General features: G+C 42.6%; 1 protein-coding gene across 9 annotated transcripts in view; it reads right to left on the reverse strand.

Moving 5' to 3' along the window:
* dab2ipb (DAB2 interacting protein b) overlaps positions 1-19,911 on the reverse strand; it is a 114,547-nt gene that overhangs the window by 71,365 nt on the left and 23,271 nt on the right. For 2 of the 9 annotated variants that reach the window (XM_084035171.1, XM_084035170.1), the window contains exon 1: positions 8,218-8,585. The exons of the other annotated variants lie outside the window; for them this stretch is intronic. In XM_084035171.1, coding sequence (XP_083891297.1) covers positions 8,218-8,341 — 124 coding nt within the window. In that variant the 5' untranslated portion in view covers positions 8,342-8,585. Of the gene's footprint in view, positions 1-8,217; positions 8,586-19,911 lie in introns of those variants that run through there. 9 annotated transcript variants of the gene reach the window in all.

Below are 19,911 nucleotides of genomic sequence, written 5' to 3' on the forward strand. Positions count from 1 at the left end.
CATTATCACTGCAGAAGAAATTCCTTCAGCGTGACGGCTCTAATCTAAAGCCATCTCCCATCCTTAGATTAACATTGGGTTCTATAGGTCAGACTACATATTTCCGTCGTGTCGCTCCGTCATGTGACCGGCGGCGGCTAACCTTCCCTTCCTGCCAGACCTCACCAGGATATTCCGAATGTAGACGAAAGGAGGGGGAAGAAATGATTAAAGCCTCTCTCCTCCCTCTGAAAACAAACTGATGTTCAACATATTTAAACTTTTTTTTGTGCGTTGCTATGAAGGGGAGATAAACAGGGTGACAATAATAAACGGCTGAGTCATGTTAGCCGCCGTGTGCAGGGAAATAGAGCAGGTGACGGTTTGCGATGTGTCATAAAAACGGTTGGGTCACTAGGAAGCGACTGATAGCATCGAGTTAACCTTCAAAACAGGAACGGGAAGGTTTTGCATATTACTTTTGTTGGCTCATAAAATAATAATTCTAATGACGGTTGACTATCTGAGGACTTTTAGCCTGCAGGGATGTATTGTGTGATCTGTTATCGCTCCAGAAGCCGGCTGTGGTGAGATGAAGGAGGTGAAATGCTTCAACATCTAGTGATTTGTGTCCATGTTCACAAATATTCCTCGTTTTTTTATGAAAAATATTCCCAATTAAAACAGCTAGTTTGAAAGTCGTGCTGGGCAACATTACAGATTATAGAAATGAATAAAACACAAATAATAGATTTTTTCACAAACTGCCCATAGATGTGTTGTGGTTGTTCTGTCTCCTATTACATGTGTAATTCAATCTACATTAATGCCATTTATGCAACCAAAAACATGAATTCATGAGCTACTTCATCGAACTGCTGGAGGTCCCAAAGAAATTACCCTTATGAACTCAAATTGCAATATATTCAAAAATGATGAATGTCGTATGATCCACTATTAATAATAAAATGTTCATTATAGGCGCTTTAAGTGTGGGTATTAGAACAAGGGCAGACTAATAATCCAACCTGTGCTCCCGGAGCTAATGAGAGTTTGAGTGCATGGATCCGGTTATCAATAACAGCACGCATCGGAGGGTCAACGAGCCAATAAACCCCAGAGTGCTGCTGGGAAAATATACACAGTACATTCTCTGTGAGCAGAAAAAAAAAAAAAAAGAAGAAGTCACAAGCTGTCACAGCTGAGTTTAATGTCTTCTCTCTACCTGGAGGACCATCTCCTCTCATCCTCCTCTCCTTCACAAATACATCACTTTTCAGGTTTTTTCTCCTCGAGTACATGACGACTGGAGCTCGTCTCGACTGGCTGATAGAAAAGGAAAAAAAGAATAGAAGAAGTCTGTCTCTGGAATATAAACTGTGAATTAATGTCAAATCACGTAGCAATCTGCGGTAAAAGAAGATTTATTGTCTCGTTTATCTCGTCAGAAGCCGTGGTCTCGTTAGAGGACTCCCGTTAGTCGGACGGTGATGCATGTACCGGGGGTCACAGCGGGAAGGCCCACCCAGGCTCATACTGTATCACGGGCACAGCTTTGAACCGTCGGACTCAAAACCACATGTTGTGTGTGTGACAGAGAGAGGAGAGAGAATAAGAGAGTGTGTGTGTGTGTGTGTGTGTGTGTGTGAGACTCTAATGTGTTAACACTGAGCTGTGAGGACAGCGCTGGACTTTTGACCTCCCAGACGTGGTATTTACACAGCGAGGAGACGGCGGGGTGATAAAGAGGTGCTGCTCCGGCTCCTCGGGGGGGAGAGGAGAATCATTTCAACCTACAGCGACCGACGGTCAACAGTCACTTAACTCTCCGCTAACATGGCGCTGCCATGGGGGGATAACATCGCAGCAGACTGGATTAAGACCAGAACTCGGATTTAAACCCCCAAAACTAACTATGGAACAAATCCCAAAAAGTTTGTGACTCATAGTCACCCAATAGAAAAAGCTGGATTTCCCACAAGATGACATATTCGACCCTGTTTGAGCGATATATCCAGAGAGAGGGGCTCTGCTTCATGTTTAGTTTGGCACATGCATGCCTTTGTCTGCTGCAGTGTGTTATGGGAAGGCAGAGGAGGAGGAGGAGGAGGAGGAGGAGGAGGAGGAGGGCAGAAGGAGGAAGTTTGTGTTTGTGCAGAGGGGGCGACGCGGCAGCAACATTCCTGCGACTGCCGACTGAGATCCCTCCGACCTCAATAACATCCAGCAGCAGACGCGCAGATGTACGAAACAAACACCCCCACGCAGGCTCGGGGTGATGACGTTGCCAAAATGACACATGACGGCTCTTTGAGGTGTTTTCCCACCGGGAGATACAGATTTGCACAGAGTGAGCCTAGAAATGACAAGTTATGTGCATCAGTATTGATATCGCAGCTCATGGATTCGTATTTCCGAGGGCTATCCTCGTGTTTATTGCATGTGGAGTTAATAATATACAGAATCTGGAATTCCAACTGAAACGTGAGCCGGACTGCTATTGAATGGCAAATCCACGCTAGAGAAAGGCAGCATCATTACATCCCCCATTCATTTCCAAACCTCCACTGTGTGCACATACACAAACCGCCTGCAGGGTGTTGACAGGCAATGATCTTCTACACTTCTACAGCTATTTTCCCCCCCATAAATCGTCCCCCCGACTCTGGCTCTTGTATTCCGAGTTGATATCTGTGGATTAAGGGAGGGATTAGCCTGCACCTGTCCCCCTGTTATTGGAGTCTTTTGGAGCGCTCAGGAACGCTGCGTCATCTGGCCCGTCTCCACCATTCGCCAGGCTGAGAGGGAAGAGGACGCGGGCTCCAGAGACGAGGCCGAGATCAGACGCTAATCCCGAGGTTAAACATTGAGATGATCGAGGAGAGTTCTGGCGGTCTCACTTCACTGCCTGATCGCTATATCAACTGTCTCATGTCTCTGATTCCCATCCTACGGAGGCGGAGGCAATAGATCCTACACGCCAGACCTGACACGATGGGAAATACGCCGCTTTATGCTCATTTCTACAGTTTTATCTCCTATATTCTCTCTATATTCTCCTGCCCCCTTGGCCTGATTGCATATGCTGAAAATGAAGGCAAAAAAAAAGGATCAAAGAAGGAAATTGCCTACGCTGATTAGAGAAGCCTTTGTTTTTTAATAAAACACGACCTTAATGTTGGAGAGGATGCTCCGGATCAAAGGGGCTAATCTGTTTTTTAGAGAAAACAGGAAAAGTGAGTCCATGTCTGAACTTGGCCCTACTTATAGCTCTCAGTCTCTATATTTCTCTCCTTCATGTTAATATTCAGAGTAGGCGATACAAATGATAAACACAGACGTGTTCCTGTGTGTACAAATGTGACTTCGGCAACGGAAGCTGAGTCATTACGACAATCTGTGTTGTTTTGCTCATGTTTCCCATCCAACAGCCTTTTTTGTAATGTCCTCACTTCCCATCAGCACACACACGAACACACGAACACACACACACACACACACACACACACACACACACACACACACACACACACCCACACGCACACACACGCCAAACAAAAAGAAATCTGGCTACATCATAAACAGCCTGACGGAAACTAAGCATGACGCAGTAGCGCAGATCAAAAAGTGTTTCTGGATAATGACCCATTGAGAATACGATCATGCGCAATAACTGTCAGCGGTAATGCATTATTGAGTTGTTCTCGAGCAGTTCAAACGCTTCCTTCGCACGCTGCCGGCTCTAACTCTTCCTTTACTGTTGTGATATTTCATGATTTTTGCTACTTGCCACTCTCGCGGGAACGTCTCGTAACCGTCGGAGCCGACGTCCGTCCGGCGTGTGGATTCAACATTTAACAAAAAGCTTGTTTCATGCACTTGATTTCTGAAGTTTTACATCTTTGAAAATATCATACTGGACGTATTACACCAGTAGTACTGTTCTATTTTTTATTTGACTTCCCATCACCACGAAACTTCCTTTCATTTTCTGCCTTTCCCCTTTTCCTGCCATTTCCCCTTTTCTTTGTTTTGTCTTTCCTTGTTTTTTCATTGTTGACGTGGACCCTGTGAAGCCCACCAGAGACTGGATGTGATATCGAATCAAACAGAGACTAAGTAGAGCTGCTCGCCTCCGACGTTTCCAGTTTGATATTTTATTAATGTGAGAAAAAACCTGAGCCACAAAGCGTTGCACTTTTTAAAACGGAATAGTTAAATATGTTGGGAGGAAAACATGCGTATTAACTGTCTTGAAGAAAGTTAAATGTGTAGAGTTGATGCCATTCAGGGTTAGCTTAGCTTAGCTTAGCATAAAGAGTGGAAACAAGGGGAAACATATATATATATATTAGGGGTGAGTATTGGCAAGAACCTCACGATACTATACGTATCACGATACTTTGGTCACGATACCATATGTATCACGATATCACAATATAAATAAAGATGAAAACACAAGTACTTGTATATGTACATCAGATGGTATTGATCAGAGGACAAATTGAGTCAAAACTATTTCATTCAAAACAGCCTCTCCATTTTATTAATTCCCATGAAATTCACTGGAATAAATATTGAAAATTAAAGGGACTTAGGGCAGGATTTGTGAAAAAATAAACATTCACTTTAAGTCTTTTAATGCTAATGGGTGATGAAGCGTTCAAAACCAAAAAGAATGAGACCACACACATATCTCCCCATTGCCTTGAACAGGCTGTGTGCTGCATGATGTACTGCAATTCGTGGTCCGAATTTCCCGCGCAGTCCGGCGGACGTGACGTCAAATGACGCTGAATGCGCGTACTCGACGGCTTGGAGACCAGAAGAAGACAAGCGCGGTGGACTCAAGTACTGTATGTGTAGTAATGGACTCTGCTTCGGCCGGAAAACGACCCACCACCACACAAAGTCCACTAAAAAGTAATACCAAGAAGAAAACGAAGGTTTTATCAGCGGCAATTCGTCATCCTAAAGTTACACTAAAATAAACACTTGTTTACTTACTTCGTCGCTTGACATGATGCGGTTCGCGGATGTATGCTACCAACGTAGTTCCGCGGAGGCATGTGCGGAGGGCTTGTAGTAAACAGTCACGTGAACAGCGAGTAAATAAATAACCGTGTCACAGCATCAGCTGCACTGAAGAGTTCGTGCGCGCTACCGCGCCGGCTTGGCAGATGGCTGCAGTTACCCTAACGGCCGTCGTGTCACTGTTGAGTCTTATTTCTTGATCCTGCCCTAAGTCCCTTTAAATGAAAAAGGATAAAGTACAACACGTCTAAACATGAATCTTTTTTTTTTTTAATTGATCTTAAGAGTTGAAAAATCGATATTGTATTGGGCGGCAAAGTATTGCGATATATTGCCATATCGATATTTTTACCCACCCCTAATTTATATATATATATATATACATATATATATATATATATATATATATACAGTATATATATATAAATATATATATATTCACGCAGATGTGAATGTTATCTATATGGATGTCTTCAGTACAGTAAGTGGCAACACAGCTGTGTTTAGCTGAGGTGTCAGCGTTTTAGTGAAAATATGGGTCGGTGAGATCAGAACGAGATCAATGGAAAGAAAACAAGAAGGGCAAGTTATTTTTCTGCCAGTTGAGGGTTTGAGTCGTAAACATAAAGAAGAAGAAAAAAAGCATGTTTGCTGATGGCAGTCTCTCCTCTCAGCTAAGTAAGAAAGACGAGGCACGAACTAAACTTTGATCCACTTTTTCCAGAGAGCTTAATGTTGTGTCATCTCTGAGGAGATAAAGAAGTTTACCAGAAGCCGAGACAACCTTTTCTATCACAGCAGCCGCTATGTGTTCTTCAAAGACGCGGCGAACGCAGATAGAGAGAGACAGATTATGAATTCTGTTGTGCAAAATGGCAGCACTCCATATAGGACATTTCAGAACAAAGAGGTTCGATTGCATCAAGAGTTTGGAAACACTGCGAGTCAGAACAGACAACATGCTCTCTTTTTCCTCTCTCTATCGCTCTCTCTTTTGAGATAAGCGGTTATTTTGCATGTCAATGTCACCGACCTTCTACAGAAGAAGGGAAAACGCGCTGTGAGTAATGAGGGAGTGACGAGCTCGCACACGCTGAGAAGACAACAAACATATGAGCTCACCTGATCACCTATCTCAACAAATTAGAGGGAACTAGACACACATTCAGGGGCTGGGCTGCATGGATAAAGTCTTTCACTCATTATTATTGCAATAGTGATTTAGTACATTTCTGAAAATTGGACATCCCAGATGTTTTTGTTTTGTTGCTAATCCAGTTTTTCCAATTAAATACCTTCCAAATTAACATTTTTAGAAAAAAATGCCTAAAGCTTAAAGCAGTGCCCAAATAACCAGGTTACTGCTTTCTCCACTAACCTGATTTTTTTTACATCAGTGTCAAGAGACCTGGTTTGAATAAGCAGGGAAAGGATTTCGTCTGCGGCCATGCTTGTATGTAAAGTGGTTTCTAACAGGATCTGCTGGAAACAGGACTGATGAGAGCTGGAAGACTCAACCGAAACAGCTCTGTTTTGGCTCAGGTTGTAAAAAAACAAAAGCGTAGAGGGGGAACTACATCAATGGGTGATCATTCTCTATGGGGGTCGTCACTATAACATACAACTAATCTACTATATTGATACAAATATTAATAATAACAGCAGCTTTTTTAAGTGAGAGTGCAGATTGCAACCGAAACTTCTCTTTGATTTGTCCTTTCTGGGCTCCTGTAGAAACGCGGCTGTGCAACATAGAGAACCGGCTCCTTATGTGGATTAAACGCTCACAAGAAAAATTACTTCCATATTAAAAATATCCTTTTCAGCTTCAATAATCACTTGCTGCCTATTGATGAAATTATAATTATAATTCCTCCAGAGTGAGGAGATCAGTTAAATGACTGAATGACCATCTGATGAAGTCTTCTAAAGGAAGCCACTAGAAAGCCGAGCTTCACAGAGACGCACAATTACAAGTTTAGGGAGCTACAAAGCACGACCGCAACTTCTTTTAACTATTTCAACGGCAAGAATCAAAGGGTGCGTGTCTGAGAGTGGTCTTTCGTATCATCTGGGAACAACCTCAGCCTGCCTGCGTGTCGTTGTGTTAATGTGTAGTGTGTCAACGTGTAGTGTGTTAATGTGTAGTGTGTCAACGTGTAGAGTGTTAATGTGTAGTGTGTTATGGTGTAGTGTGTTATGGTGTGGTGTGTAAAAGGGTTTTTGTGAGCGGAGCTTGCACTTAGCCACAGAGATCAAGGCGGAGTGTGTTGTGGTGTGAGTCTTTGTACATAAGCTCTAATGCACGCGTGTGTGTGTGTGTGTGTGTGTGTGTGTGTGTGTGTGTGTGTGTGTGTGTGTGTGTGTTTTGGGATCTGAATGACACATGAGAGGAGACTTCAAAGCAACTCTTTCATCAGATAGAGAAGCAAAGTAAAGACAAAACAGACACCTGCTTTCTCATGAACAGAATGAAAGTTGGCTTAAAAAAAAAATTTAATAAAAGAATATTACAAACAAGGTTCGGTTTCAGCGAAAGTTTTGCCTTATGTTTTCCAGACAGCAACAGATATGCAACAGTCTCCTACTTAACGATCTCGCTTGGCAAACTAACAGCGGATCACTTGGAATAAAAATCAATAGGCTGAAGATTTCAGAGACACTTCTTCTCTCTCCCCAATTCAAGGAAGTCGAGCTAAGCCTCGGGGGCAGATTTATCACTATAACCTTGCAGTTCAAACACTGCCTGGAGCAGTGAGTACAGCAGTACCGAGAGGCAACAAAGTGAAGCAACAGAGAGCTTAAAGGACCGGGGCGAACAGAGAAAAAGAAGTAGCGATGGCGTGCAAAAACTAACCGCCTTAAAGTGGTTTTTTTTTTGGTTTTTTTTATTGCTAGGATGTGAAATATTCTGCCTTGAGCGAGGTGGGACGGGGCGAGTTGACGCCGAGCTGTGAGCTGTCAAGTCTTGCCGGCGCAATTTTGAGAGTAGCATCACCTCGTGAGAAGTGATGCCAAGCTGTCATCTCACTCTCGTTTCTCATGAACACACAAGCACGAGCGTTGCCATGGGTTACAAACAAGAGTGAGAGTCTATACATGGAGGTCTCATATGAACAACAAAGTCTGTATTTGAGTCTTGTGGTGTGTGCGAGGTAAAACCGCTGCATGGTAAACTTTAGCAGTAGTAGTAGTATTTATTACCCCTGCTGGCAGCCGGCCTGGTGCGGCTGCGTGACCGGCTCCGCTGACGCTGCAGTCGGGACTTGCCCAGGAATCTGTAGTAGTACGAGGGTCTCCCAGATCCCTTCCTGGTGACCCCGGCCATGGTGCTGGTTTTCCACAGACAGCAAAAAAAACAAAAAAACAAAAAAACAACAGGTCCTCTCTTATCTGGTGTAGATAAAACTCCGGCAACTCTTGTTTACCTGCAAACTTACACTTACGAGTCCTCTCTCAGACACTACTCGAGTTAAAAGTCCTCACGGATTGTGAACAAATCCACTCCATTGTGAAGGCATGTCCCATTGGAGAGGAGGAGAAAATTAAACCATCAAACACCCGCAAAGTTCTGGTGGATTGTGTCGTGATCAAATGCACCGAAAAGCGTTTCCCCCCAATCGGAGACGGAGAAGATTAAAACATCAAACATCCACCTCTGCTCAGTATGTGGTGTCCTGTCCCACAAGCTCACACTTCTTAAGCTCCACCTACGAACACTCCCCCCCCCCCCCCCCCCCCCCCTCTCAAAGTTTCCCACTGCAAGATCCCAGAGGCATGATGTCCGGAGTACAGTGTGTATCCTGAATGACAGGAAAGCTGCTTTCTGTTTGTGCCGGAGTACACTAAGGGAATTTTACGGGCAGAAAAGCCACTACCTCTGTTTCATAAAGCAGTAAAAGGAGTCTCTTGTGAATCCTAAAAACAACTGTCTTCAAACTGTGACTGAGAGTCACTGAGAGTGTGTGTTTTGTGATTGAGAACAACAGGAGGAAAGTTGGAGGAGCTGCGTGGAAAACGTGCCGAGATAAGAGTCTCCAGTGGAACGGAGTTAACGAGACAGCTATCAGATGACAGAAGGTTTTCTACTTCCCTCCATCAACCAAACTAATCTGTCACAGACTCGCTTAATGAGACCGCATATGGTGCAATGAACAAGTCTGACACGTAAAAGGGGGGAAGGAAAAAAAAAAACTTCCCACTGGTTGAGACTCCTGTTCCAGTCTCAGCGTCTCAGTCATGGTCCTGGTTTTACAACTTTACCACTTTAATTTGCCTCCCTGGGCAAGAAAGGCAGGGGGAGTGACAGCCAATCAGCTGCAGATGTAAATAGGCTGTTAAACAACTTCAAACAGCCAATCAGAGGAGGAGAGGCTCGGGCAGATGGGACCACAGTCCATGACTAGACAGGATGACACACGTGCACAAATGTAGGCATGTGCACGCCATCGTGTCTTTAAAATGAAATATTAAAACTCGCATGTTTGGTAAGAACACCATTGTGATGCAACCTGAGGACAGTATTTATTTCTTCTATAAGTCTCACGGCTTAAAACAGACAGAAATCCACTCGGAGGCAAAGTAAAAACCAGCGGGTGACTTTGTGTCCGATGTGGAAAACCAAGAGTTATAATCGCATGGACGAATATTGAGCAGATAACAGAAACTGTGATGAATTGTTTATCAAAGTCACAGTCATGTGATTCCTTCTGACTCCCATCCGAGTTGGGTTTTCCTGTCTGATACCGATTCTTATGCAACATCCGAGTCCCTACCAGAGACTCTTCTACACCCGAACCTCGTTGTCTCAGCAGCCAAGAAATGGGACACCATTGAATGAGAGTACATGTTATACTTCCTAACTGAATTGAAATGAATAAGAACTCAATCCACTGATGGAGAACATGATATGTGGCTGTAAAACTTCTGTAAAACACATAAATACATCATTATATTTCCCTCCCCCTTTCTATTTTAAAAAGTCCCAGAACATGAGCATCCTACTGACAAGTAACTTTTAGGAAGTACAGACCAGTTCAGAAAGGAATAAAAAATAATGATAACCGAAAAAAAGTGCTGAACTTAAAGAAAACCATACATATTCATAGTCATAACCACCCCACCAGGGACCTGAGAAAATAAAAATGCGCATTTCAGCCTCTTTGTAATCAACATCTCCCGCGGCCCAGAGAGGACTGAATTTAAGTCTTCCTCCCTCCTGCGTTACCTTTTCCTTCCCTCTATAGCGGCTTGATTGTTCACCGTGATGCCGTTTGGTGTTAGTGGGAGCGCTGGGGACGATAACGCTACGCGCCGCGTGGAGTTTTCGTCATTACTCTGGCCCATAAACTCACAACGACAGCATGCAGTATGCCTCTAACACAGACTCGGCTGTTCCTCCGGGCCCTCGGAGGGTAGTCGGCGGGGGCCATTAGTGGGTATGGTTGCTCTGGAGCCGTATGCCGGGTTAGCCGAGGGAACGTAAAGACCTGCAGGCTCGTGAAACACCCTGAAGACACTGTGAACACGTTGTGTCGATCTCGTGGAGAGGTGATGTAGACCTGGTCTGTGTTGTCACAGATATATACACAAATACAACTGACCTCTTGTGGCTGGGTGAGGCCAGAATACTTTTTTTTTTGTTTTGTTTTACGAAGCCAAGTGATTTGTCTTGCCTGTAAACTAGTCACTGTGGGAATAGCTGCCTACTACGAGTTCTTATAAGACCAGCGCCTCTAGACAGGTAGACCGGAGGATCAGGGTCACGCAGAGTTTGTGTGCTGCTGCTGGCCTCCTCTGGGGCTAATAACAGGTCAAGACAGAAGGTAAAGTTAAACCACAGGCTTTTGTTTGGATGTGAATGCAAGTTCTGAACTCTTGCAGTGTGGGCCCAAACGAGCACCAGGGGGTACCCCCTCCAAAATGGTCTGGTTAAAAGTACGATTAAACACAAAAGTGAGCAACATTGTTGCTCTGCAACATCTCTGATGGTTTCTCCGTGCACAAGAACATTTTGATTTATTCAGTAGAGCCGTACAAACACTGCTCTGCTGCCATTAATAACAACTCAATGTATAAGTATAAGTCCACTGCTGAAAATAGTCCCCCGACAAATGCACCATTTACTTTTGTTTGAACTTTGCTAAAAAACCACAGCAGCCCAGCTGTTTTAGTCAATGATGTTGGCTTTTTTTTTTGGGAACATGAAATTATAGGCCTGCAACCCAAACCAGGACACGGACGGCACTGAGGCGACCAACGATGACAAAAATATCAACGGCCTCATCCTTTGTGTCTAACTCGGTCTAAGACGACGCAGGTTTGCAGGTTTGTAGGTTTGTTTACACACTTTAATGGTAATACTTCATCTCCACTCGGTATTTAACGGCCCATTGATTGTTACTACGAGAGCAGAGTGGAAAAAGGTTAGGAAACAACAACACTGATGACTTCGACATAACTATATCGAGCCCGATGCGCTTAGATTAGTTTTGTGATCGGCAAGGGCCTCCGAGAGTGCCGAGTCCAGAATCACAAAGCAGGACTCCAACAAGGAACTATCTCACCAGAAACATCCAGGACTCAAAGACAAAAGGTGCATTGCAGCAAATGAGGCTAAATGATTCTGTGCTTTCGAAACTGGAGGAAAGACTAAGACTGAAGAGAGAAAGAAAATCTAGGAGGTGTGATTAGATCGGCCAGGAATCACAGGTTGAAGTAAAAATATCTTACCTGTTGAAGAAACCAACGGAGGGGTGAGTTGAATCCACATGACAGGAAAGAGAAAAAAGAAAAAAGAAGCAAATTAGACCAGCTGGATGTAAAATATTGTTGATATCGGAGTTTTAATAATCTCTCAGTTGAATATATGATCTAAGGTTGTCTTTAAAGAAATCAATGGGCACAGCTTTAGAAAACAACAGCATCTAGTCTACTGCGTGTATGTTTTAGGAGTTCTACTTGTTCTTCAATTAAAGTAAAGTAAGAAAGTCCCTGAAGTCTTTCTTTAAGCTCTGAAGTGCTACTTCAGAAAGGCTGCCGGAGTATCCAGCTGAGGGGAAAATGGAACTAATTCCATCTTCAGAACAAAAAGAAAAACGGACAGCATCGATTCTTCAGCAGAGTCGGCTCCATTGTCTCAAAATGGATAGCGGGCCCTCGCGTGGAAAGTGGCACATACCGGCTATTACACCTAAAATATAGCAGGCAATTATAACAAAATGGCTCAGAATGAGTCACGGAGTGGAGCGGCGGGCGATAAGGAACCGAAAAAAGATTCAAGGATCGGGAGTCTGGGCAAGAACGTGTTCGTCTTGAAATGACAACACGTATATTAGTGTAGAGGGGGGGCGGGATTGATAGCTGCTGCTGCTTGGATCTCCTTGGGCGGATGATATTTTACCCTCTAAAAGACAACTTGACTTTATTATGTACAATATAAGGAGTGCTACACCGGCGGAGACAGGAACAACTTGTGAGAGAGCGAGCGTTTTTTTTTCTCCCTCCTCCTCTCGTTCCCGATGCTGCAAAGTTGAACTGGAGGTGCTGCTGAACTGTGTTGCATTATATATATATAGTGGTGTTTCTATTATTTAGCTTGTACCTCATTGACAGTCGGGGTGGACGAATAACAAAAACACCTCGAAACACATTTGGACAGCATTGCGTTAAAGCTGAAGGCAGGATTCATGTGGGAGTAGTAGTTTTAGCGAGGTTATTATTAGTATTATTGGTTGATATGCAGGTTATTTTCAGAGTGATTAATTTATTCTATATACGGCAGGAAAAGGGTTTCGAAAAGAAAATGAGTAATTCCTTTTTTTTTTGTCCAACAAACAGTCCAACTATTCCATGTTCTGTCAAGAAAAATAAAATCAGTATTTTAATAATATATAACCATTGATCGGTTATCTAAATATTTGCAAACAACTATTTATTGATCAACTATAACTTTAATCTACTGTTTCAGCTCCTATAATATAGATTGTGCAAACTTTTATATGAAACTTTCTTATGCAACAAGACGCTAACGTCACATGTGTAAACATACATGTGTATTAAGAATGAGCCACATCTAAACTGTATCACTACTGACCCCTTGTGGGGAATGAAGTAATGTGCAACTACACACTTGTAACACTTCAAACTGTCCTGTTAACAGAAGAAAACAGATAATGGCTGTGGATCATCATGGAACCAAAATTTACTGCAACAAGGCGCTAAAAAATGTAAAAAAAAAGTAGGTCCCTTATAAAATCAAAATGAATAACTGCACACAAATTAATTTTTTGTTTCTTTTTTGGCTTCGTTTGTACAGCCACGCAGTAAAAAGAGTCCGAAAAACAGATTGAGGTAATCACACGGTTTTATAGCAGCTACATTACGCTCCACTCTGATGTATCACGCTGGCCGACTGCCCGCTCCGGCATAACATCCCAATATTCCAATATTAACTGTCCAATCAAATCTGAATTAATCCACACAAATAGTTGGCGGAGAGAGGACAAACTGGAGATGGAGAGAGAAATCATCCACCTCTCTCCGATATCAGATAATAGAAGGGCATGTCTGCTTTCATCACCAAGAAATTGGAGTTTCTGAGTGGATTAAAGGGGAATGTACGGAGGAAGGTCAGAGCCCATCTGAAGCCCATCCGTGGTTATCGGAAGTGACATTTGACAAATACACACACAAGATATTTTGTTAGTTTCAAGAAACTCCTACAACTAAAGTTTGCCACATAAACATCTAAAAGTTTGACCAAACTAACTCAATACTCCGGCTGCTATGGTGACACACTGGTGCCTTCGATCCATGCTCGTATTCATGCTTCCCACTCCCTCTTGGCCCCGGAGTAAAAGGCCAAATATTCAGCATGTACCATCCCAAGCAGAACTCATTATACAAGACAAGAGACGGACAGAGAACAGAGGAGTCTGTGTGACACTGTTGGCCAGACACAAAGAGATATGCAAGATGGAGGGGCTGATATTTTCTATTTTCTTCTTCTTTTTTTTAGCAATGATTAAAGGAATAAAGAGCACAAATAAGTAGTAGGAGAGGGAGGAGATGAGAGAGGTCTCGCTAATGAAGCAAACCCTCGAGATGAGCAGAGATAGACCTCTGGCAGTGTTGTTTTCCAATTGAATATCGAACAAAGGCACACAAACGCATCCACCACAGGGAACGTGTATACAGATTCTGGATAGCACCAAAGAAAAACGGGATTTGTGGAGAATTGGTGCAGTAAGTTAGAGAAAACTAAAGACGGAATGTCTGAAAGGTCTCATATTTATTCAAATAATCTGCAACGCTGCACTGCAACCTGATGCTGTCCCCTGTAACAAAAAATTCTATCCAACGGGGATTCGCAGTCTGTGATAAATATATGAAGGGATTCTCTTCAAAATGCAAGAAAAAAATCCACAATTCTGAAACGCAGACCAGGGATGTAACGATACAGGATTTAAATCACAAATCGCACTAAAAACACTCACAATGGATCAATTGTGGCGAATTATCGGGATAATCATAAATATCATCACGAGTCACTTGAAGTAACCGTCTAGTTCGCTGTCATAAGTGAAAAATATAGCCTGATTAAAAAATACAAGATACAAAAGAAATTATTTATCCTTTATTGATGCAGGGACATTGTAATGATGTATGATCTTATTCAAGATTATTTTTCACTGAAAAAGATGTTCACTAAAGATAATCTGTGAGGTAATAAAAAAATAAATAAAGAGATTCCAGGATGATTATCAGGATAATATTGTGAATTGCAATTATTCTGGCCGGTATAATCATGGCATATCATTTTCATATCGTCTCATGCCCACACAGATCAGCTGAACAGCAAGAAAAATATAAACAAGCAAACAAACAAAAAAGCAGTGAATAGGACATCCAACAGAGCCAACTGGTAACTGGTGACACCTAGTGGTGAGATTGCAGACTGCAACCAACTAAAACTTCTACCATTTAAACAAAAAAACGTGAACGACCTTACTTGGAGCCCGTGTTTGGTTTGTTAGCTCTGGGCTACCGTAGGAACATGGCGGTGCAACAGCGGACTCATTAAAGAGGACATAAACGGCTAACTCGAAACGATAACATTTTGTATTAATATTAACATCCATATATGTTAATATAACCCCTAAATACATACTTGCCCAAACTCAAAGGTCTGACTCTTATTCACTTCCTATTATATATATCTGTAGCACCCAATAATACAGACAACTCCTGGATCTAAAATTGTCGACCAAAGCCCGTAGTTCTAGTGTGTGTAAAAACATTTAAATGAATTGTTACAACCCAATAAGCAAGATTATATATTCATTATACTTCATTTGCAAAATCAATGTCCCCCACGCAGTGTTTGGATAGTAAAGTGTACATAGAAACAGAGATATAGGCATGTAAAGCTCACTCTGAAACTATTTAAACATCAAACAAAAGCTGCAGCTGAAACTTAATCAACCTGTCAAGACATTTTTATACATTTGTGTTGATGAATTGAGCGTTTTGTGGAAGACAATTCCCCAGAGCCGAGGGTTAAATCTTCAAATCGTCTTGAATCCGACCTGAAATCATCATCACAGCTGGAACTAAAGAACGTCTTGTATTCATTGGTGCCTGATTAACGGCTCGATCACCACGGTGATTAATTACCTGTTGATCATCTTAATGACTTTAGACAGTAATGCTTTTATCCGTCTCTCTCTCTCTCTCACACCCAGGCTGAAACACACACTCATCCAACAGACAATGTCGGGACTACGGCCTCATTCTCTCGCTTTAAGTGAAGATTTAAGTGAAATGCTTAGTCGAGGAAATCACTCCTCTGTGGATCAAACAAAGCAAAAACACACCTGGACCAGCAGAACGGCACAACACTATGGGCTGACTGGTTCCTATCTCTGCTGAAGATGGACGGGCGGAGGCTCCATCGATTCCTTTGCACATGTTTGCACGTGCACATGCGTTCAAAAAAGGCGTGCACGTGGTGGGAGCTCTGCTCTGGTTTGCTCTGTCCGTCTCCTTTGGGTAATCCCGTTCTTATTTAATCCACGCTGCATCTCCTCTTTTAAATCCCAGGTCAAACAACACGCTTAGGGAGAGAGAGACCAGAGGAACAGGCTTTTCACAAACTTCCCAGCATGCCGAGCAGTTTGCTGCTCCATGACCGAGGCTACAAAACTAAACTTGAACAGAACTGCTACGTCAGACATCTTTCTCAATGTGCTTGTTTTTTGTTTGATGATCGATCCTGCTTTAAGACTTTATGCAAGGTGCTGAAATATTGCAGCCATAACTAATCCAAACTTTTTATTTTGTATGGCGTAATAATAGAGAGGACGTACAACGGCGTATTAAAAAAAAAAACGGGTCTGAGAGAGGGGGGCAATATTCCGAGAAAAAAGGCAAATTTGCAGGTTTATAAATATATATAGCCGATATAAACAAGTTGCTTGGTTCCGCTAACATTGGATGTTGCCGTTGCTATGACAACAAGTCAAAAGTTCAGCTCGCATCTTAGCCCAACAATCAATAAAACACCCATAAGATGACAATTTGGCCTCATATAAATAAAAGCAACAATAATAATCAACATCACCCTTAACGAGGCGTTGTCACGCGTTGTGATGGATTCATTAGAAAAATAAATGCGTACATTCATGGGAAGTTAGCATAAATGCCGGTTGCTAGCATTGTAATAAACCCGCAAATTTGCTATTTTTTTTTCTCTGAATATTGCCCCCCTCTCTCAGCTCTGTATTTTTTTTTTTTTTAATAATACGTAGTCATAAGGATGGGCTATAAATGCAGATAAAAAAAAATGAGAGGACAGAGAGAGCCAGGAAGCCGGTTTTATAGGTAACGAAACATGTCATTACAGAAGTGAGACTGTAGCACTTCAATTATCCTCCTCTTAAGTTCATTCCTGAGCCTTTTTTATTGCTGCTCCTTATAACATCCCCCTCACTTTATACGTGGAGGGAAAACTCCACTTTCTCACTCACTTTTCTTTGCTCATTCACACTTAAACACTACGCCAAAATGTACCATAAATACACATGACCAATAACTCGTTTCCTGTTTTATTCTGGATATACGTGATGGTTATTCACGTTGGAATCTAAGGAATTCGGGTCGCAGCCCACATGAGGGTCGCTACTTCCCATGCAGCCACAGAGACCCCATTGTCATACCAACAACAGGCAATAATTTGTTAAACGGCCATGTGAAATTTAAGTGGCCCGCAGAGTGACGCTCTGAGGAGGGGGCGGAACGAGGGCGATTTTGGCAGCGAAACGGGAAAATACTGAGGCCGGCAATTAATGGAACCGTAAAAAAAAAAAAAACTCCTTTATCCGTCAACCGCTGACCTTTGATATGTGAGAATGTGCTGACTGTTTATTGAGCTCACGCCTGTACGTACACAGTCTGGCACAGAAAGCAGCAGCGGCCGCTTAAAATCGAATGGACTCCACATGAATGAGCAAACACACACACAGAGAGCCTGGATCTTATAGAGGTGGTCCTCTTGAAACAAATGCAAACATTCACTGCCGTACAATGAGGATGACTCCACAGATTACAGTTTGCAGTTTTAACATGATTTCTGGGCTGAAGGGCCGTTCCAAAAACGGTAACTGGTGTGGATGTGGATTGTCCCGACTAACAACGGCACCGTTTCTGGAAAGAGGTTTCTATGAAGGTCAGGTATATAATGCATCATAAGCACATTTATAACACATTATAATGCATTTATAAGGCTTTATAAAAGTCGTTATAAATGTTGATGATCATGCATGACACACTTTGTGCTGCGTAACCCTGGAATCGAACACCGGGGTCACCTGGGCATGGAGGTATAAAGCGTTATGAATGCTGAACTTATAATACATTATGTCCACCACTTATAATACTTGATAAACCTTGTTATAAAAGGTGTCAAGCATGATTATAAGCATTTATAAAGACTTTAATAAAGCCTTTAAAATACATTATAATGTGTTTTAAAAATGTGCTTATGATGCATTATATACATGACCTTCATAGACTCCATTGTATTAGAGCGACAGACATCTCAACATAGCCAAAATAGGGAGAAGATTTATATTTTTGAATTTATTCATCTGTGGATTATTGGGTCATTTGGGACCTTTTGAATGAATTTGTACATCCGAAATAAAAAGACACTCAGCTGTAATCTCTTGAGATTCTCCAGTGGGAACACTATTTGGACTTTCTGAACAGCTGTTTTGCAATAAAACAATGATTGCAGCGTATGAACGTGGAATCCGTGTCGAACAGCTCCAAGAGCTTTTAAGGTTAATCCGTTCACCACGAGAACATTTAAATCATTAATAGCGTTACCACCGCTGTGCCACGTGCATCAATTGTGCACAGCCCCCCCCCCCCCCCCCATCAGACGCCCTGGAGTCGCTTGTGTGAGAGCGAGACAGCGTGTGAAAGCAGATGTTTGGAGATGCTGAGAGCTCCGACAGGGTGCGATTGAGATGTCAAGAGGCGGAGCTCAGCCCCGGTGGGCTGCGGCTCATTTCAACCCATGATTGCGCGCCGCAGGGTGCCTTGCATGCACTCATTTTAGCCTTTTGATATGTGTTCAACGCAAAAGTCACAGCAGGGGAGTTCCTGGGTCGCCCTGCAGGGCCAACATGAGACCGACTTCATCGGAAGGATGACATAATAAGAGAAGATACTGTTATTTTGACGTTGATGTTCCCTGCTGAACACTTGTACTTGTTTCCCCCCAAAATATTCTGTCACTACATGCTTCACATCAGCATGTGAGCGAGATCTAAGCACTGTTTGCATGGCTGCAGACTTTTATTAGGCTGCAGTCGAACAGTCAAAAAAATGGCATCTGCTTTACCTCGACCTCAATGGAAAAGGTCGTAAGGTCAAGGAAAGGCGTGAAGGAGACTTCATAAGAGTTCAAAAGGGAAAAGACAAGCGTGGTCCTATGAGAATCCGACTGCGCTCACACAAAGGCAGATTTTATTGTCTTGTAGTTCCTTCACAATAAAAGCCTTCCAAGAACATTTAGTTTCACTCGTATTTTACAACACATCAATGTACGCACTAGATTCATATTCAGATAAAGATTTGCCAAAACAGTAGATTATATTCCATGAGTTTATTTTGAAACAGAAGCAGGACGTGTTTACTACACCATCACTCTTAGCTAGCAAGACTTTATTATAATAATATTATTCATTCCCAGCACCACAAAAAATGCCTTCGCTCTACTTAGATGCTTGTTTGGTATTTTGTACCACACAAAAAATGTGGGCTGGAAAGACAAAGAGCTGCTTATTTCAGTTTGAAAAAGTTTTATTATCTGTTATGGCAACAAATGGACCTGCCTTCTGATATGGGTTGCCTTCAGCATGGCACAGAGGTAGAGTCAGTCAGCCGCTAACAAATCTACACTCAAACAAGAAGAAAAGACAACGAGACGGTTCACTTCATGGAAACTCTATTTACTAATCAAAGAGGCCTGTAAATGTAGCCGATCGTGCATCCAGCGTGGGAATCAACATCCGAGCTATAAAAGAGATCACACAGTCTCTCTCTCTCCGGCTCACATGCACACACACATCGTGGGTGAGATTGTGTGCATGTCTGCGTCCTTCCTCGGATCACATGGAAGAAGCCGGTGAGGCCGGAGGGAGGAAACGGGCAGATTTCTCTCTATTTTTTTAACGCTTTTATAGACTTCTCAAAGTGGTTCAACCCCAATGACAAAAAGGTACAAGGACTGCTGTGTGTGTGTGTGTGTGTGTGTGTGTGTGTGTGTGTGTGTGTGTGTTGCTATTCAGAGAGAGATCGAGGGCAGGACACAGGAGGAGCACAAGGATC

The sequence above is a fragment of the Eutrigla gurnardus genome, assembly GCF_963514095.1.
Source record: "Eutrigla gurnardus genome assembly, chromosome: 19".
Classification (NCBI taxonomy): domain Eukaryota; kingdom Metazoa; phylum Chordata; class Actinopteri; order Perciformes; family Triglidae; genus Eutrigla; species Eutrigla gurnardus.